Raw genomic sequence first — 21,297 nt, 5'->3', positions numbered from 1 at the left:
GATGGATGGATGATGGATGGATGGATGATGGGTAGATGGATGGATGGATGGGTGGGTGGACAGACAGATGGCTTAGTTATGGGTTAAGTCCATCTGTTTGTCAGCATCCCCAGAAGCTCTGCCTGTGTTCAGAGGAACAAACATAATGTGTCATATTCTCACTCAACCACTGACTGCTTTCTCCCAGCTCCTGTATGAAGAGTGGGCAAGTTATGGAGTCTTCTACAAATACCAGCCCATTGACCTGGTCAGGTAAGAGGGCGCACCAGTGGGATTGGCTGGGCAGAGGCTATGAGAAGTAAGTGTGTAGTTAGATTTCAGTCTTGTGAAGGGCCCTGTGTGTTCCCACAGTACCTAGGGACCTGTTCAAACTTGAAGGAAATAATAAGAGATTGTGTACCAGAGCCAGGGGCTCCTGCAGGACTGCCATTCTGGGCCAGGGTTAATTTAAGCAATTTATTCAAATTTGCCACAAGTTGGGCTCTTTCCCATCAAGTTCACCACGGCTCCTCCTGTATTCTGCCCCTGGGAGGCAGGTCTGGCTTTCTGCCCTGCATTGATGAGGAGACAAGGCTGCCTTACAGGGTGTCCGATTGCCTCTGTGGGCAGTTTGCCTTCTCCACAGGGTGAGAAAGTGGGAAGCGGCAGGTTAGGGAACACTGTGGCCCCCAGAAAGTCTTTAAACTCCTACGGTGCCAGACACCCAGCACCAGGGTGATTTTCTGGCTCCTCCCTGCCAAAGCTCACCCAGCTCTCTGGCCGAGGGTGAGGAGGATTCGGGATGGGTCCACAACCCCACGAAGACACCCCAATGCTTCCAGAGGCAGCACACACAACAGTGTCCTGCCTTCCCAGACCCACACAGGAAGGGGAGTACGCTAAGAGAACCCCCACATGGCAGGCTGGCTAAAGTCCTCTAGCTTCTTGGCCAGCAGGACTGAGGGCTGTACTTTGTTATCCCTCGCAGGGGGGACAGGGACAGAGATGAGGTGCCCCCCCCATGTGGCCTGGGTGTGAGCAGGCGTACTTGGCTTTGCCCTTGACACAGGAAGTACTTCGGGGAGAAGATCGGCCTGTACTTCGCCTGGCTGGGCGTCTACACCCAAATGCTCATCCCGGCCTCCATTGTAGGCATCATCGTGTTCCTGTACGGCTGTGCCACCGTCGACGAAAACATCCCCAGGTAGGGGCGGCCCCTGTCGCCTCCCCCACAGGGCAACCACTTCCTGCGAGCTGGCCCCTCCTACCTCCTGGCTTTGGTGCTGCACAGGCCCTGGCATCTCACCCGAGTTCCTGGGCACACTTGTGCCCAGACGCCAGATGCCCAGCTGAGAGCTGGGCAGTCCCAGGCAGGGGGTCTTGTGCTGTGACCTACGTTGGGATGACGTGAGTGGGCGTTCACTTGATGGTGACCTTGGAGTAGGGATGCCGAGGAGGCCTGGTGGTGCCGTGGTTAAAGCTCTTGGCTGTTACCTGGAGGTGCAGCAATCCGCTTCTGTGAAAATGTACAATCTGGAAACCTGTGGGTCAGTCCTGCCGTGTCCTATAGGGTCGCTGTAAGCTGGGATCCACCGGTCAGCAGTGGGGGTGGTCTGGGGCCTTAGATGGCTCATATCTCGGCCTCTGAATGCAGAGCTAGTGTTGTTAGTGCTGTTGACACGGGTTATGTCACACGTGGGCAGAGACACGGGCCTCCTTCCCCCCAAATGGTAAACAGGGTGTGGGACGGCAGGGGGGCCACTCTGAGTACTGTCCTCCTCAACTGCCCTGACCCACCCCAACTCCAGGGGACCCCACATGTACCACGTAAGAAGTGCTCGCGACAGAGTGTTTCCTCAGAGGCCGACTTGTCATGAGCAGACTGCCAGGCCTTTCTTCCTATGCACCAAGCGCCTTCAGTGACTGCACCCTCAGCATCACAGTCTCCAATCATTTTGTCATCATTTCCTCAATCCACCACTACCGACTCAAAGCCAGTCATGCTGTGTGCTTAGAACTCGGGCCCCTAGCCACTGACAGGGACCTCCCAACTGTGCCAAAAGGGCACTGTCCACGTCCCCTCTCCACAGGCATGGACCGTGAAAGGACATGCTCGCTGGCCCCACCTCCCTGAGCCCGCCGGCTCTGGGAAAACCGTAAGATGTCGGTTCAATTCTCTCTCAGGACCCTTCCAACAGCTCTAAAGTAGGAAGTCATGGCTTGGAAAAGGCATCCCTGGTTCCAGCCATTCCCAAAGGCCTCCTCTTCACGTAGAACAGCCAGGAAAAGCCACATCCAGGACATTTTTATTTCAATTATGCTTTAGAGCATGACTAGCACCTTAAGTATGCACCCGCCCAGGGACAAAGCTCTAACAGAACCCGCTTGTCACCGGTGCTGGGGTTTCTGGTCTCAGGCAGGAGAAAGTTTGCTCCTTGGTTTGCAGCTTTCACTTCTAGTCACGTCCGGTCACAGGCTGGACTTTGATGGCGCAGGGAGTGGCCCAGACTTGATGGGGATTTGAGTTGTGGTTTGGGCTTTGTTATTACTCAGTGGGTGGACTGGACCCTGGCAACCTTGTGGTACAGAGCTTGCGGCCCCAGGATAGGATGGCCAGGCCTTTCTTCCAAGGCTTCCCTGGGTGGATTTGAACAGCCAACCTTTTGGCTAGTAGTTGAACATTTAACCATGTGCACAGCCTGGAGTTCCTTGGTTTTGTCTAGGAGAGCTCAAAGCCCCCAAGGAAGTGGCAAGGGAAGGTGGACAGTCTCCGTTGCCCACCCCAATCCCAGGGGTCCCTCTTCTGCCTTCCTCCTTCCTTGGAGAGGAGGCTCAGCCTTCTGTGTGTGACACTCCAAGCAAGGATTCCCAGGGCCTTGTGGCCATGCCAGCACGGGCTGCCTTTATCACATGTCCAGAGTGCAAACTTTTTTTGGGGTCCCCGACCCAGGGGTGTTCTGCACTGTCAATCCAGACTCGTTCAGCTCTAACTTCTGCCTCACCTCTGACCTCTGAATGAACAAGGGGGCATGTCTCTTTGAGTAGACCATGTCATGGGCTTCAGAGAGGTCCGTGGCCCGAGGAGGGTGTCACCCTACCCCAGCACACCCCACCCATGCATTCTGGGCTCCCAGTCCTACTCTCAGAGGTGAGAGGTTTGCACAGTCAGAAAAAGGCTTTTGTCCACACAGTGCTTGCCCTGGACACCGAGGCCAGCCAGCAGCAAGGATGGCATGTTTGTACCCTAGCACCCCCAGGCAGGCAAAGGTGAAATACAGCTGCCCTGGCCTCATGTCCACCATGCAGGGCTCTGGGCCATGGCCTTCAGCCAGGTTCTCTGGGGAGGGGCTCCATGTACACTGAGAAAGACAGCTCTCTGTCCTCACACCCTGTCCTCCCCTCCTTAGCAAGGTCCCCAGAGAGAAGAAAGTGCAGCATGAGACAAGGCTGGCTCTCGGGGGACCCTCTCTCCATCCCCTGGCTTGTGGGGGATTTGGTTATTTGTGGACTAATAATCCTGGCAAAACCCCGGGCACTCATCCAATAGCTTCACACATACCCACGTGTTCGACCCTTGTAACAGCCAGTGACGCGCTGTCAGGTGCCCTGGTATGTGCTGTCCACTCGGCTCCAACTCGGAGCAGCCCTGCCTGTGAACAACACATCTGAACCCAGCCCTGCCATGCACCATCCTCAGTCTCGGTCACGCTCAAGGCCATTGCCTCAGTCCCTGTGTCAACCCCTCTGGCTGAGGGTCTTCCTCTCTTTCTCGGGCCCTCCACCTTTCCAAACATGATGTCTTTTCAAAGACTTGTCCTGTTATGTTGTACACAGGGTCCTCTGAGTCGGAATCGACTTGACAATACCAGCCAGTGCGCACTGGCATTCTAAAAGCGTGAGCTCCTGTGAGGAACGTCCCGGTGTGAGGTAGACCAGAAGTGAGCGTGCCCTGATGGGAGAATGCCACCGGTGATCTGGCTTGAGGCAGGGCTGGCTCAGGTCTGCAAAGCCAGGTGCAGGGAGGCTCGATTAAAGGGAGGGGAGCCTGCACCCAGGAGACTGGAGTGGCTTGAGGATGAGTGATAAGGACCAAGGGGGCAGCAGGTGACAGCCCCCTGTCATCAGGAGCCAGTGGTCCCTCACCCTGATTTGCAGGCTGAGTCCAGCAGAACAAATCCCCTGGAATTGCTGGGACACCCCATCCTGAACAAGGCTCACCCAGACAGCTTGAAGCGGTCATCCGAGTGACCACTGGGCTTCTGGATGGGCGCTCAGGAGACCCAGTACTTCATCCCTGATGTCCAGGTCCACCAGGGGGGCTCATGGGTGAGACTCAGGCCCTGCCCAGCACAGTCTTCCCACGGCGCCCCCTTGAGGCTGGAATGAAAGCAGCGTGAGGTTTAGTGCCTGGAACCTGCTCCCCACCCCCACACCCCTACCCCCACCCCCACTCAGGGTCTCCCACAGAAAGACCTGTGGCCTCTTTGGTTCACACAAAGGTAGCTGTGCCCCATCACGAGAGGACAGATGGTTAGGGAGCCTGGTGTGTCCGTTCTCTAAGCCTGCAGCTGTCAAGTCAAGCCGAGCTCACGGCGCCCCTTAGCTCAGATTTCCAGAGCGGTAAATCTTAGTTTGGCTGGTGGATTTGAACCTCCAACCTTTCTGTTAGCAGCACAACATGTAACTCACTTCAGCACAAGTTCTGTAGCACCAGCCACTGTGACAGACTAACAAATAGATGCTGCTTTTCTCACAAGCGAGGAGGCTGTTGCTGTTGCTCTGTCAAGTCAGAGCCGACCTGTAGCCAACCCTCCAGCAGCTTTTCAGGGGCTGCAAATCACATGGGAGGGGACTGCCCATCCTTCCCCAGGGGAACCGCTGGTGGATTCGAACCACATGCCTTTGGATTGGCAGCCCGACTCCTTCCCAGTAGGTTCCAGTGAGGAGGCTGGAAGACGGAGCTCGGTGCTGGCTCGCTGCGAGGACCCCTCTCCCTGGGCTCCGGAGGGCAGGGCCTGTCTTATTTCTACTTCCCGAAGTTCCTTAGCCCCCTGGGCATCTTTACATGTCACCTGCCCTCCCACAGCCCAGGGTCCCATGTCACCGCATGGCTCCCACATCTCCACAGCAGTGGCCTGACCGTGGCCCACATCACAGGCGGCCCTGGTGGGAGAGGAAGGGACAGGCTCCCACGTGGCTCATATGACTCCACAGTGATGGCCTGTGACCATGGCCCACATCACCTCATGTCCACAGGCGGCCCTGGAGGGAGAGGGAGGGACGGGCTCCCACGTGGCTCCCACTTCTACAGCGGTGGCCTGTGACTGTCGCCTCACATCACAGGCGGCCCTGGATGGAGAGGGAGGGACAGGCTCCTACGGGAGCATCTGTAACCCTGAGCAGGGGCCGCTGTGGCGTGTGACACTGGGGGACGCTGGGTCCGCCTGGGCAGCAGGATCCAGCACCTGCCCGTCCTCACCTGTGGCCTGTCTTTCAGCATGGAGATGTGTGACCAGCGCCACAACATCACCATGTGCCCGCTGTGTGACAAGACCTGCAGCTACTGGAAGATGAGCTCGGCGTGTGCCACCGCCCGGGCCAGTCACCTCTTCGACAACCCGGCCACCGTCTTCTTCTCCGTCTTCATGGCTCTCTGGGGTAAGCTGCATCTGCAGGGGGCTCTAGCGGGGGCATGGGGCCGGCCTCCACTCCCTCATCCCACTTCTATGGTCTGTGGGCAGCTTCCTGCCAGGAGGGAGGGGGCCTAGTGGGTGCAGCCCCCATTTTGCCTGCAGGCCCCCTGGGCCTGGGCCAGGCTGAGCAGCCGCTGCAGTGCTTCAGTCAGAGGGCAGCTGAGCTCCCGGAGAACTGACTTCCTGGGACCAGCATTTGTTGGCTTGAGTTAGAGCAGGTGGGGCCACAGATGCTGCCACCTTTCTTGATGCTCCTGACACTCAGGCTGTAGAGAAGTTGGCCCGGAGGCCCAGCCTCCCACCTCATCCATACAGTCCTGCTGCAGGTTGAAGCCGTTCACAGGTGAGCAAGCTGTGGCCAAGAGCCCCGTTGTGTCAGGCAGCGTCCCTGCAGGGCCGAGGAGAGCTGCCCCAGGGGCCCGAGCCTGTGATCTCACCCTCCTCCATGGAGCAGGTGGGAAACGTGAATGGCTGACCTTTAGGTTAGCAGCTAAATGCTTAAACACCACGCCACCAGGACAGGCCGGAGAACATTCCTGTGTGTTGTTCCGAGTTGTGGAGGGAATCACGCCTATGATTCCAGAGCCGTTTCCTAACCGCTGGGCTCCACTGCCTCATGGCTGCCAACAGAGACGGCCCCGCCTGAGGCTGCAGGGACTTATCTCACCCACCCCTGAGGGCAGCTCTCACGTGGGGCATGAGGTCTTGGAAGGAGCCTGGCTGTGTCCCTCTGCCCTGGGTCCAGCTGGCCAATGAGGCGGCTCTTCCACGTGCTCCTCCTTCTCAGTCCTGTCCCTGCTGGACATTGCTGGCCACTCACTAACCAGCCCGCCGCTTAACCCCCAAAACAGCCAGGGGTCCTGTTGGGTCTGAGGCCACGGATGTGGGCAGAAGCTTGGCCATTGTTACAGGCCCAAGCCCTGGTCAGGCTTCAGCTTAAGACTGCCCCGGGGGCCTCACCAGGGCACACCGTGTTGGTAGCGTTCCTGAGGGAGACACAGTGACCACTGACCGCTGGGAAGGAGAGTCCTGGGAATGGGCTCGGAGCCTCATCGCGCCTCCTTCTGGGGCCCTGTGACTGTTAGGTGCTGTCGAGCTGACTCTGACTCGCAGCGATGCTGTCAAATCAAAGCCTCACCCAACCCTGTACCACCCTCATGCTCTGCTGTTCTCTGCCCCAGAGGGTCTCCAGTTTTGTTCCTGGTTCCCTGCCTAAAACTCTGGAGCAGGTCAGCTCTGCGGGGCCCTGCTATGAGGGGAGTGTGGTTCAGTGGTGAAATGCCCACCTTCCGTGCTGGAGACCTTAGTTCGATTCCTAAATGGTGCACTTCAAATGTAGCCCTTACCAGTCAGTGGGATAATTTGCTTTAGGAAAGTATGTTGTCAAGGACCTCGAGAGAGAGCTAGAAAGCCACAACGTCAGTCTAGAGACTAAGGTGCGCCTGATCCAGGCATGGTCTTCTCAGATGCTTGCTGTGCATCAGAGAGCTGGACAATGAATAAGGATGACAGAAGAAGAATCAATATCTTTGAGTTGTGGTGCTGAAGAAGAGTCTTGAACATACCATGAACTGCCAAGAGAACAAATAGGTCTCTTCTTGAGAGGGTAAAACCAGCCTGCTCCTTGGAAACAAGAATCTTGAAGTTCCATCTCATGTATTTTGGGCACGTGTCCAGGAGGGACCAGTCCCTGGAGAAGGACATCATACTCATAAGGGTAGAGGGACAGCGTGGGAGAGGAAGATCCCAAATGAGATGGATTGACACAGTAACTAGAGTAACGAGGATAGGTTTGCCGGGGTCAGTGAGACTGGCTCAGGACAGGGCAGGTTTCAGAGCTGCAGAGCATAGGGTCGCTACAATTGGTCATTGATTCAACGGCACAGAACAACCACAATAACAACCAGTCTGTGGAGGCTTCAGTGCTGCTGTGATTCAGAACAGCCTTCAGCCGAGCTTCCAGCCTAAGACAGACTAGGAAGAAAGGCCTGGTGATCTACTTAAGAAAAAAAAAAAACAACCTGTCCATTAAAAACTCTATGGGGCAAATAAAGAAATGAAAGCATAGACTCTTCAAACAAGCAAATGAAGCTCCATGGGCCACTGTGTTTCGATTTGCAGCCGATTGTGTGGGAGGACAGAAGACCAGGCAGAGTTTTGCTCAGTTGTGTGGGGTGTCACTGTGAGCTGGGGACTGGCCAGGGCAGCAGGAACAAGGCTTCCAGAAACTACCTCGCCGAACAGCCAGAAGCCCTGAGGGAGGAGAGGCATTCACGTCCCGAGCTCCCATATTTTGTGCGAGTGAGCTCTGTCCCCAATGCCAGGACTGTGCAGGCGCCACTGAGCCGGTTAGGCATCAGGCACAGGGTACCTTGCAGCCATCCTTACCTCACCACCAGCAAAGGGCTGCCTGGGGCCTGAGAAAGCCAGGCCTCATTGCCCTGCTTGCTGCCCACGTCTGCCCTGGCCACTGAGTTTGGGAGGAACCTGAGGCCCCCTGGGGACTCACTGCCCACCTTCTCTAAAGCCGGCCTCCTCCACTGTCTTGTCAGATGAGTTATGATCACACAAAGCTGGCCTTCCTCCTCCTGCAAAGGTTCTCTTGGTGTTTCATTTCCCGGTGTCCATGTCCGTGTCCACCTACAGGGCTGCCCCCATCAGACTGCCTCAGGGCAGGGAAGGGCAGAGGAGCCCCACCTGGAGAGATCAGCCTTCTTGCTCTGTGATGACCCTTTACAGCTCACAGCATCCCAGGGCCACAGCTTGGCAAAAGCAGCGGGTGGGGCTCCTGCATGGAAACCATGGTCCTCTGGCCTTGCAGGGCCACATCCGTCCAAAGAGGACAGTGCCCTGTAGAGTTTTCTGAAGCAGATTGCCAGGCCTTTCTTTCAAGGCACCATGGGGAGACCACTCATTTTCCGACTTTTCCTTCAGGTCCAAACCTTTGCTCTGATAAATGAAGAAGCAAGCAGGGAGCTTCTGACAGACCCAGGGCATCGACCCTCCAGGGTGGACTAGAACCAGCAACTTTCGGTTAGCCAAGAGCACTAACCAGTCACACCATCCGGGGACTACGTGGCTCTTGCTTTAACAAAATAAGTTTCCATTCCACCTCATGGCAACCTCAGGCATTGCAGAGCAGGACTGTCCAAGGGGAGTTTATTGACGGTGTCCTTACAGGGGCAATCGCCAGGCCTTTGTTCTGCAGGACCGATGGGTGGATATGAACCACCTGTCCTCGGTTTAGCTCAGAGAGTTTAAACCATGCCTTGGTTTTTTGTTGTTTTTTTTAAATTTTATTATTTTTATGTGTGTGTACCATCAAATCAAATCTGACTGGTACAGGAGGAGATTGCCCCTCCTTCTCCAGTAGAGCATCTGGTGGATTTGAACCACATACCCCTGGGATTGCCATGCAGCTTCTTGCCAGTAGGCTACCAGAGCTCCCTCCATGTCTTGGTTGTTGTTGTTTTTTTGTTTGTTTGTTTGTTTGTTTGTTGTGTGTGTGTGTGTGTGTGTGTGTGTGTACCATCAAATCAGATCTGACTGGTACAGGAGGAGATTGTCCCTCCTTCCCGGCAGAGCATCTGGTGGATTTGAACTGTGCACTTCTGGGATTACAGTGCAGCTTCTTGCCACTAGGCCACCAGAGCTCCCTCCATGCCTTGGTTTTTAAATCAGGTTGGAACTTGAGGTAGCAGTAGAATACTCCCAGTTGGGCAGTTTTGTGTGGTGAGACACAGTGGGAAAGGTTTAGCTCATGGAGTTTAAACCAGGCCTTGGTCTTTAAATCTGAAATAACTTGTCTCCTGAAACCCTATGAACTTGGAGAAACTATGAAAATTATACAAGTGTTCAGGTCTTTCATTCATAGGGTTGTTATGAGTTGTCTATGACTCAGTGACACTTAACAATAACAACATAGAGAGCTCAGTTTGCCTAGTGGACAGAAAGTGACGATACCTGACCAGAAGTAGGTGATTTTACTCTGTGGCGCTCAGGACTGGTTTTAATTGTTTTTGGCCGAGCATTCTTCTAAGTAGTGTAGCACTGGTCTGTCCATTTGCTGTACAGCAGTAACTCATGGTTGTTGTGATACTGAACACGGTGATACTGAGGTGTCAAATGTGATAATGGTTACCCATAGTGGATTAAAACAAGCTTGGAAGCAGGAATGACATCCACTTCTGAAATAGCTTGTCTCTGGAAACCTATGCACTTGGAGAAACAATGAAGGTTATACAAGGGTTCAGGTCATCTGTTCATAGGGTCGCTATGAGTCATCTACAACTCGACAGCACTTAATTACAACAAACCCTCAGTTTAGTGATCAAGCACACTGACCATCTGTGCCAGTCAGGGCTCCACAGCTCCAGCAGGAGGGTGCTGAAATCCTGTGGGATTCTGCCCCTTGTTCCTTTCTGCCAGTTCTTTTCCTGTCCTCAGCAGTGGGGGGAACACAGCTGTACCCCTGGGAAAGTCTTTCTCCTCAGAGAACATCCCCAGCCAATCCCTCAGCAGACCCAGGTGGGCGCAGCCTGGCTGGCTTCAAGAAACGGAGTTTGTCACCAACAGTTGTTTGGAGGAAGGAACTCTGGAAACTTACTTTAGAACGTAGGCAAAGCAAAAGGAGGAAATGATGGTGTCAGCCAACTGAACAGAAGATTTCAGAGGAAGTTTGAGAAGCAAAGTCAAAATATTAGAAAGTGTGCAAAGACCTCAAGTTGGGAAATCAAAAGGGAAGAATACCTTTGACATGTCTCAAGCTAAAAGAACTGAGAAAAAAATCTCAAGCTTTGAGTTGCAATATTGGAAGATTCATTGGGCGAAACGTTGAATGATGCAGAAAGCATGAAAACAGGATGGAAGAAATACACAGAGCCGCTGTACCAGAAAGGGCTGGTCAACACTGATCCTTTTAAGGAAGTGGTATATGACCAAGAACCTCTGGTGCTGAAGGAAGAAGTCTAGGCAACATTGAAGCCATTGGTACAAAAATAAAGCTTCAGAAATTGGTGGAATACAGAGTACTAACTGAGGTGTCCCAGCAGAAAGATGCAGCCCTGAATGTGATCACATGCCTATGCCAAGAAATTTGGAAGATGATTACATGGCCAACCAATTGGAAGAGAACCGTATTTGTGCCCATTCAAAAAAAAAAAATGTAAAAAGATGAACCAACAGAATGTAGACATTATCAAGCAATATCTCTAATATCACAACCAACAGAATGCAGAAATTATGGAACAATATCATTAATATCATGCAAAAATAAAATCTTACTGAAGATTATTTTTAAATGAATGGAGCAGGAAATTTCCAGAATTTCAAGCTAGATTCAAAAGGGCTCATAGCACAGAGGATGTCATTGCTGGTGTCAGATGGATCTTGGCTAATTGTTGGCCATGCATGGACATTCAATTGAATGGATCCTAACAGATTACAGGTAACATGGAAAGGAGTGGGAGTCCCAGGATGCTCAATTGTGTCCATTAGAAATATGATCTGAACAGAACAAGGGGATGCTGCAGAATTTAAACTCAGGAAAGGCGTGCATCAGAGCTGTATCCTTTTCCATATGTATTCAATCTGTGTGCTGAGAAAACAACTTGAGAAGCTGAACTGTACAGAGATGAATATATCATCTGGGTTGGAAGAAGACACATCATCAACCTATGATATTCTGTTGACCCAGCCTTACTTGCTGAAAGTGACAGGAGAGGACTTGAAACACTTACTGAAAAGAAGATCAAGGACAGTAGCCTTCAGTGTGAATTACATCTCAATATAAAACAAACAGAAATCCTCACCATTGAGCCAATAGGCATCATCACCATAAATAGAGAAAGGAGTGATGTTGTCAGGGATTTCATTTGACTTGGATTTTCGGTCAGCACCCATGGACGCAGCAATCAGGAAATCCGACGATGTGTTGCATTGTGCACTCATGCTGCCAAGGACACGTTTAAAATGCTGTCAGTTTCAAGAATAAAGTGTGCCTGACCCAAGCCATAGTGTTTTCAGTTGCTTCATACACAGGTGAAAGTTAGACTAGGAATCAGTAAGATCAGAGAACTGACGCCTTAGAGCCGTGGTGTTGGTGAAGATAGTAAATATTTCATGAACGACCAAAAGAGCAAGACTGTCTTGGACAAAGTGAAGCCAGAGTGCTCGTTAGAAGCAAGGATGGTGAGACGTTGGACTTGTCAAGTGGGGCTGCACCCTGGAGAAAGGTGTTGTGCTTGGGACAGGTTGGTGAGAATGAGGAAGGCCTTCAATGAGAAGGCATGACAGGGGCACAGTGGTTGTGAGGAGGGGCTTAAAAGCACTGCAGAGGTTGTGGAGATCTTTCATGATCAGACAGCGGGGTTCTGATGTACACAGGGTCACTGTGCATTGGAGCCAAGTTGATGGCACCTAACAACAGCCACTCCTGGAGCTACATCATGAGCAGTAGTGTGACAGTAGTCTAAGAGCACATAACAGACTGAGCTATGAGTCCTCGCCAACTCAACACCAGGTCACAGCAACAACAAGCTGTTATGTCGTGGTGTCTATTGAATGGGGCTGACAGTTCATAGTGCTAGCAGTTCCATCATGCTAGTACTAGCTGTAACATTGTACTAGCTATAAATCATACTAGCTGATACACTGTACTAGCTGCTACAATGTACTAGTTGTTACATAGTACTAGGTGCTGCAATGTATGACCTGTTACATTGTACTAGCTATTACTTGGTGCTAGTTTAATGAACACTCAGTTTTTTAAATTGTGAAAATGCACAGACCAAACCTTGTTGGAAGTCAGAGCTGTTCCCTGCTCCATGGTTTGAAGACATCTGTCAACTATTATTCTGTCTCCTTCTGAAAAGGACAATCACTTAGATTATTGAGCCCCTACAGGGTACCAGGCACTGGCCCAGCATCTTCTCTGCTTGTTCTTGTTCATTGCTCTTAAGTCACCTCCAATCCGTGGCAGCTTTACATGTAACAGAAGGCAACCTTGCAGTCCCCTTTCGTCTTGGAATTCGTTGTTACAACTACTGTGTCAGTCGGTCATACTGAGAGCATCCTTCATTTTCCCTGGCCCTCCTGTTTGCCAAACATCATCTCCCACGTGTCTCCAGATGATTCCAGCTCAGGACGACCCCCTGCCAGGCTCCTGAGACTGCTCATCTTCACGGCAGTAGAACGCGTCATTCTTACACAGAGCAGCTGCAGATTGAACCTTTTGGTTAGCCACCCAGCCCATAAGCCACTGTGCTGCTGTCTCTTGTCTTATGTGTTGTTGTCATTGTCCATTGCCGTAGAGTTGGCCGTGACCCTACGAAGAGCTGACCTGACCCTTGCCTTGTCCTGCTCCATCCTCACAAGTTCTGTCATGCTCAAGCCCATTGCTAGTTGCTGAGTTGAGGACCCTTTCGGCTGACCCCCCACCTTTCCCAGCATGGTGTCTTTTTCCAGGAACTGACCCCTTCTGACAACATGCCCAAAGCACGTGAGACTGAGTGTCCCCATCCTTGCCCCTATGGAGCATCCTGGTTGCAGTTCCTCCAAGACAGGCTGGTTTGTTCTTTTGACAGTTACAGTATATTCAGTGTTCTTCTCCAACACCACAATTCTAAAGTGTCAATTCTACTGTCATTGTGCAAGTTTCCAATGCATAGAAAGCAATTGAAAGGTCATGACTTAGATCAAACACATCTTAGTCTTTAAACTGCTGTCCTTGTTTTTTTAGCATTTTCCAATGTAACATGTATTTTTACCTCTGACTGTTACTACCAGCGGTGTTAATTGTGGATCCAAGTAAAATTGAATAGTTGCTAACTTCGGTCTTTTCTCCATATCTGTCATGATGCTGCCTCTTGGTCCGGTGGTGAGGATTATTGTTGTTTTCTTCACGTTGAGATGCAATCCATACTGAAGGCTGAAGTCTTTGATCTTCTTCAGTAAGAGCTTCATTGTTGATGTCAGGGGGATCTTGGCTGAAAGCATAGAATATAAGAAGGAAATTTACTTGTGTTTTTTTGGCTATAAAAGGCATCTTATTGTGTGAACCAGAACAAATTATGGTTATATTGAAAAGAATGAGAATCCCAGGATACTTGATTGTGTTCATGCAAAACCTGTGCCCAGATCATGAAGCAGTTGTCTGAACAGAACAAGGAACCACTGCATGGCTTTAAAATCAGGAATTGAGAGTCACAAGGAGTGGAAAGGGAGGAGTTACCATGAGGGGCTGTCATTAATGTTATAAATCAATGTGTGTACGAATGAGTGAGTAGAAAACCAGTCTGTTTTTAAATTTTCTCTCAAATCTTTTTTAAAGAAAATAGGAGAGGCTTACTGTAAATCAAGAAAGAAGCAGCTGGGTCTGAAAGGCTTACTTCACATACCCCCCTCCAGCCGAGAAGTGGGGTACCAGGCCTCCTGTGCCCCTGGGCCCCATCTCACTGGCTGACAGGCAGAATTAGCACAGGATTCCTTGTTGACTCTCTCTTTTAATCCCTTATTCAATTACTGGCTCTTCACCTCCGAGGGTCTTTTACCTACTGCTGGGTCTTGTCTTCCGTGTCCTTCATTTGTCCTCTGGCTTACAAGACAGCCTCAAACCTGGCCTGTCTGGCAGGGACCCTGGTGTCATGGGCCCTGGCTCTGAGTCCGGGCCTGCTGCCTCGGGCCGACGGCACATCTGCTGGCCGGTGCCTCTGCGCAGCGTGGGGTCCTGAGTCCCCAGGCAGCATGCCGATCACAGAACCTTCAGCTGCTGCTCACCCAGGCGAGGCTGATGGCATCTTACATAGAGTATCACCTGAAGCATCCTTGAGTGAAGCAAGCCCTTCTCTTCGTGGGGGCCAGGTTCCTGAAATGAGAGCCTAATCACGGGGTTTAACTACCCAGCAGCGCCTCAGGGAACAAAAGGGAGTGTCTGAGTGAAGCCAAAGGTGAGTGTGAAGGTGAGCTTCACGTTAATGAAACTCTATCAGGGAAGAACCCACCACCTTGGTGGAGTTGACACGTTACCCCACTGTGACCCCCAGCTGGGTGGGGTGTCAGAAGACATCAGCTCTGATTCTCCACTCTCACCTGTCAGGGACAAGTACGAGTCAGTCCTGGATAATAAGGTTGACAGTTCAAATCCACCCAAGGTGCACAGAGAGAAAGGTCTGGTGGCCCCTTCTGAAAGGCCACAGAAACCCCTGGAGAGCATGCTTCTCTCCACACACATGGAGTTGAGCTCCATCTCAACTAACTGAGTGGGATAAACGCTGTTGGAAGGATGGGAGCCCACCCAGATGTGCCCAGGAAAAAAGGCCTGGCAGTCCGCCTCTGAACAAACCATCACAGAACATCCTCTGGACCTTGGGGTCACCGTGAATCAGCCTCCACTCAAAGGCTACTGACATCAGCATGCAGTGATGTCACTAAAAGGGGTGCATGGCCCCCTGAGTAACACCATCACCATAGTGGCCCCAGCACGATTGTGTTTCAAACCTCTGAGCAGTGTGTCAGCAGTGGGTTATTATATAAAACATCCCGCTCGTCAATTAAGACACGAAGAACACTTTTCATAAACCTGGCTTACATGTGTCAGTACCCCACAAAGAGACAATCCTGTGCTCATGCACTTTCTTAAACCCTCTCAACATCAAGAAGACAAAAATCCTCACCACTGGACCAATAGGAAACATCATGCTAGATGGAGAAAAGATTGACGTCAACTATTTCATTTTACTTGGGTCCACAATCCACATCTGTGGGAGTAGCAGACAAGAAATCAAAAGATGGGTTGCCATGGGGTAAAGGATCTCTTGAAAAGTACTAAAGAGCAAGGATATCAGTTTAAGGACTAAGGTGTACTGGATCCAAGCCACGATCTTTTTAAGTACTTCCTTTACTTCTGAAAGTCAGACAGTGAATAAGATGAGAGAAGATTCAAAGCCTCTGAGTTTTAGCGTGGAAGAGGCCTGACTATCCCACGGACCACCAGAAGAACACAGCACTCTACCTGGAGGAAGGGCAGCCACAATGCTCCTTAGAAGCAAGGATGGTGGGATTCATCACACATACTCTGGGCATGTTGTCAGGGGGAACCAGTCTTCGGAAAAAGACACGCTAAGAAGGTGAGGCCAGCGGAAGAGAGGAAGACCCTCAACGAGGTAGGCCGACTCTGACTAACAACGGGCTTGAGTGAGGCAGATACTCTGAGGGTGGCACAGGCCCAGCAAGGTTCAGGTCTGTCTGTTATTCGCAGAGTTGCTATGAGTCCTCATGACTCAGTGGCCCTAGTAACAACAAAGTGCTCCGGGATTGGGCTGCTAATCAAAAAAAATGGGTTTGAAACCACAGGATCCTGTAAAGATGTGCCCAGTCCCTCTGAGGCTTAGAGACAGGAGGGAAAGGGCATGCCCAAGCCTGGGCCGAAGTGTGGAGGTCTCACTGCCTGTGCAGGTGAGGAGGGGGCCCAGGAACCTACGCTTTAACCAGCACCAGTGGCCTTCCACTGGAAGAGGTCGTAGGGCCACACTCAGAGAAAGCACGAGTTGACTCTGAGCAGTCCCCACCCTTGAGGTAACCCAGATGCCTCCAGTTTCTTCCCTCTGCATCTCCCCTGATACTCAGCTGGTGAAAAGCTGTCCCGAGGGGCCTCTGTCCCTGACCTAGTCTTTCAGCTGCATAGACAGGCAGGTGCTCAGTGGTCATCTCCACAGCCCCTACCTCCCAGCACTGCCTACATGCAGCTCATCCAGTCCCCCCATGGACACCCATGGGCCAGCACTATCATTGAGCCCATTTTCCAGATGTGGAGACTGAGGCTAGGAGAGCCTGGATTTGACCCAGTCTCCCACTCACCTGTTGCCTCCTGGCTCTCTTACAAGAATATTTGTTCAGTGTTGTGTCATCAGAACAAATGCTTGAAGAGAACCGAGACCCAGCCACCTGTCTGGCCGAGGCCAGACTGCGTGTGCATGTCTGCAGCTCCTGCCCAGGCTGTGGGGTTGGGACGCACCCATCCCTTGTCCAGCAGTGTGATGCCTGACCTGCTGAGGGCTCTGCCCACAGCTTGTCCTGGGGAAGGGGAGAAGCCACCACTACTGACCTCGCATCCAAACCTAGATCCAGGTCCACTCTCTGCTGTGGATTAGTATGTCACCAACCTGAGCCTCAGTTTATGTGTCTGTAAAGTGGGTGCATTTTTCTGCATCACAGGAGAAGGGAGAGCATGAAAGGAGGTGGGGGCGTGCAGAGCACCACGCTTGGCCTCTGGCGTGAGCCCCGTGTCCAGTCACTTCTGTGTGGCCGCTGGCTTACTGGCAAGCAGATGGTTAGAGATGCTGCTCTCCAAGACACTGCAGTTCTGTCCCAGAACAGAGCAGCAAAGCAGGTGCAGAGAAGTCATGTTTCTGGTCTGCTGTCTGTGCAGCAGAGATGCAAACGTTAGGGATACGAGGAGAATGACCAGATGGGACACCGAGGAAAAGTGGCGGGTCAGCAAAGGAGAGGAGGACCCTCCACAGGAAGGACTGACAGCGATGCCACAACAGGCTTGCAGGTGCTGGGGACACAGGGGGACGCAGGGTGGGCCAGGGCTTCGAGCTGTCGGTCATAGGGTGGCTGTGAGTTGTAGTGGAACTTAACAGAAGATGTTGGGAAAACAGGGCTGGGAGAGTTGGCTCGGTGGAGGATGGTTCTTCACGCTGACCACTGCCCACAGTGCCCAGGGTGGAGCTGGGACCTCAGGCCAGCCCCCGGAGCCAGGCTCACCCCCTCCTGCTGACTACGCCTGACCCCACAGCCCATTCCTCAGCTCCAGAGCAGGCATGAAAAACTCAGCACCATAGGGGCCAGGCAATAGGCCAAGTGGAGAAGGGGTGTCCCAATTTTGACAACGAGGACCCCCCCCAGCTCTCACCTCCTAGTGCCAATGTGTCTGGTTGTCAGATGAACAGCAGGGCAGTCAAATTTTATATAGAATGTCTGCATTTTAAACTTTTTATTGTGATTTCATATTTTCCAGAGCAAATGAGTTTTCCATCCCACAGTCCTCACGCATTCCATTTCTGACATTGCTGGCAACCCACACCATGTAACAGCACTCTTCCCACGCCTGCCGTGTGTTTCCTGTCTCCACTCATCCTTCTTCTACCTTTCTTTGTTCTGAGCCTTCTCCCCAGATAAGTGCTACCCTTTTGGGCTTGTGTGGTGCTTGTTCTGAGGAGCGTGTTCCTCCCTGGGGGTTTTGGCTGATGGCTAAGTCACAGTGTTGAGTTCTAGGCTGGAAAGCTAAGGACCACAGGTGGGGATGCATCTGCTTCATCAGACCACTGAGCCTAGCCGATTTTGTGATTATTTTTTGTTTCTTGTGTGTATTGTTGAATCAGATCTGACTGACACAGGAGGAGATTGCCCCTCCTTCTCCAGTGAAGCATCTGGTGGATTCGAACCATGCACCTTCAGGATTGCGGCTCAGCTTCTTGCCACTAGACCACCAGGGCTCCCTCATTTTGTGATTTTTAAAGTTTTGTTTCATGTTTTTTGAAACCTGGCTGTGCCACGTCTGTGTGTGTCACCTCTACCCTAGCTATCAGGTTAGACCCCAACTCCTGTCTTGGTGCCGTGGCTGCAGATACCTGTTTGGGGGAGCCCTGGGGTCTATTTTATGATCTTTATTTGCTGTTTAGCTGCCCAGCATCTTAGTGTGTTGTTTACTAGCTTTAGTGCATTTTGGTCCATCCTCTCTGCCTGTGTGACATGCACAGCAGCACACACACCCTTGCAGCAGTGCCCACATGGACAGGTCAGGGACACGGCGCGGTCTTCCCTCTGTGCAGCCATCCTCACCCGCCTTCCCCCAGCAGTTCCTCCCTCATGGCCTTTGAACTTAAGATCATGAATAGCACAAATTGTGGAGCAAGAATGCCTGGGTTCAAATACTGCTTCCTTGCTGTGTGACCTGGAGCAGGTAGCTTAACCTCCCTGTGCCTCTGTTTCCTCATCTGTAAGATGGGGGCATGTGTTTTGCTATGTTATTAAGGGTTTTCTAGTATTATTATTATTTCTATTATAATTGTTTCCTTCATAGTACAGAGGCTGGATTGAATGTTGTCGTCATGAGTGGACACAGGAGCCACAGAGGCTTAGCTTTCAGTCCCACTTACATCATTGACTTGTACTTGACCTTGAATATAGCGTTGAATGTCTCTGAGTTTCTGTATCTTGCTTGATTCACGGACATAGTATGAAGATAATTCCTAAGTAGGATTACCAAGGAATTACCTGGATCACCTAGAAATACCTATAGGTGGTATAGTTCTTAACATGTCAAGCTGTTAACCAAAAGACTGGAGGTTTGAATCTACCAGCTGCTTTTTGGTGGAAAGATGGGCAGTCTCCTTTCTGGAAGATTCACTGTCTCAGGACCGGATAGAAGGCAGCCATGAGGCCAGAATGGACGTGAGGGCAGTGGGTATGGTTTTGTGGTGCTTGAAAGGTTGTTAGGAGCCCTGGTGTTACAGCGCTTAATGCATTGCACTGCTAATCAAAAGGTGTTCAGTTCATGCACAGCACCCACTCCTGGAGAGAAAGAAAGGCAGGCCTGCTTCTGTAAACACTCAGAGTCCTGGAAAGCCTTGGGGCAGATGCCTCTAAGCTCTGTGCCAGTGACTTCAGTTTTAGTTTGGTCTCTTTTGTCCTGCTTGATTCTATGCACTGGACTACATTTCCCAGGCTCTCTTGCTTTCTACTTGGCGGGGGGCAGAGGGGTCAGCCAATGTGAGGGCCCAGTGAGAAGTCAAAGGGCAACAGAAAAGGAGAAACCAGGGTAATCCTCCCTGTCTGTGCACATGCAGGCTTGTCTGTGTGCGAGCATGTGTGCCTCTCTCCATGCTTCCTGTGGCTTTACTCTGGCACTTCCTGTAGGACCTTTGTGGCACTTCCTGTAGTAACTTTGTGGCACTTCCTGTAGGACCTTTGTGGCACTTCCTGCAGGACTTTGTGGTACTTCCTGTAGGAGTTTGTGGCACTTCCTGTAGTAACTTTGTGGCACTTCCTGTAGGACCTTTGTGGCACTTCCTGTAGGAGTTTGTGGCACTTCCTGTAGGACCTTGTGGCACTTCCTTTGTGTCTTTAACCCCCACCAGGCAGCCCCTCCCTCCATGCTCCCACCATCTCCTGGAGAGCTGCCCTGTCCAGTCTGGTAACCTCTCACAGTCCACCACCCCAACTCAGTCCCAGCCTCTTGCAGTTGACAGTCCCAGTGGCCTCACCAGCCCTGGTCGACTCCCCCGTCCGCCCATTGCTTGTGTGGCCAATTCTCAGTGTTTCATTTCCCATCTGACAGATGTGGTGAGATTCTTTTTTTCTGGCAGGGCCTGGCTGGTCCAGCAGCTAGTGCTTAAAGCATTCGTGTAAACTGGAGGCCCCATGTGCATCTCTCCATAGTGGAGGGGTGCGCTCTGTGTAGGGAAGAGCTCTGAACCAGGACCCAGGCCTTGCAGATTCCAGAGCGCACCTCTCTCACACACATTCACTTATTTAGTGACCATCCTCAAGCGTCCCTCTGGGCAAGGACAGGGTGAGGTGGTGGGGGTCCAGGTATATAAGACCCTATCGTTGTCTCACATACAGTGAGAGATGGTATGGATAGAACAAGACAGCTGGTGTGGGGAGAGGACCTGGTTGGGTGTCTATGGTCGTGGTGATGAAGCATCGCCCTGCCAGGACTTGAACCAACACCAGTGTGTTGGAGGAGCCCAGCTTCAGCAGAGCCTGTGCTCCCTGCTGGCCCTGTCCTGTGTCTGTTAGCTTCCAGAGCCCCTGCATCTCTAGGCCTTCACTTACTTAGTCATCTTTATTTGGCATCTGTCTTCACTGTATGTGACTCCATCCTTAACTTTTATAGTTACCCCTCTTGGACAGGTTACTCTACTAGGAAACTTTTACTGGAAACACCTTCAGAGAAAGGCTTTGTTCCCAGCTGAGGCTGTCATGGATGGGAGTGTAAGGAACAAAGTCCTTTTGAACAGGACTCGAGAGGCTACTTCTGATCCCAAAGGGGTGGCCGGTGGCTTCCTGTTGTTGCTCGATGCCATCAGCTCATAGCAGCACTGAGAACAGCAGATCTGAGCCCTGTCCTGTCCTGTGCCGTCCTCCTCATCTCTGGCACCCTTGAGCCCATTGCTGCAGTCACTGTGTCAGTCCATCTGGTTGAGGGTCTTCCTCTCCTTCATTGACCCTCTGCCTTTCCAAGCATTACGTCCCTTTCTAAAGAATAGCATCTCCCAGAAACATGCCAGAATATGTGAGGTGAAGCTTTGCTGTCCTTGCCTCCAAGAAGCACTCTGGCTGCAATTTTTTCTAAGACATATCTGTTTGTTCTTTTCACCGTCCATGAAATACTCAGTCCTCTTCTCCAGCACAACTCAAAAGCGCCGAATCTCCTGTCATCCTTATTCATTGTCCAACTCTCAGAGGTACAACAAGTGATTGGAAAGATCATGGCCTAAATCAGGTGCACCTTAGTGTTCAGACTAACACCATTGCTCCTCAGAACTTTGGGAGGCCCCTGACAGCCAACTTGCTAGAGCAATATGCCTCCTGATCTCTTGACTGCTAGTGACTTCCT

General features: G+C 51.7%; 1 protein-coding gene across 1 annotated transcript in view; it reads left to right on the top strand.

Annotated features, from left to right (window-relative positions):
• The window catches only part of ANO1 (anoctamin 1, calcium activated chloride channel), a 110,773-nt gene that overhangs the window by 45,668 nt on the left and 43,808 nt on the right, over positions 1-21,297 (top strand). The window contains exons 9-11 of the mRNA XM_006893227.1: positions 188-252; positions 1,049-1,183; positions 5,477-5,637. Of these exons, the coding sequence (XP_006893289.1) occupies positions 188-252; positions 1,049-1,183; positions 5,477-5,637 (361 nt within the window). The remainder of the gene's footprint in view (positions 1-187; positions 253-1,048; positions 1,184-5,476; positions 5,638-21,297) is intronic.

This window comes from Elephantulus edwardii, unplaced genomic scaffold (assembly GCF_000299155.1).
Source record: "Elephantulus edwardii isolate Elephantulus edwardi_28Jun2011 unplaced genomic scaffold, EleEdw1.0 scaffold00126, whole genome shotgun sequence".
Lineage (NCBI taxonomy): Eukaryota > Metazoa > Chordata > Mammalia > Macroscelidea > Macroscelididae > Elephantulus > Elephantulus edwardii.
The sequence above is the reverse complement of the archived record's forward strand: the minus strand, read 5'-3'. Positions and strand labels throughout refer to the sequence as shown.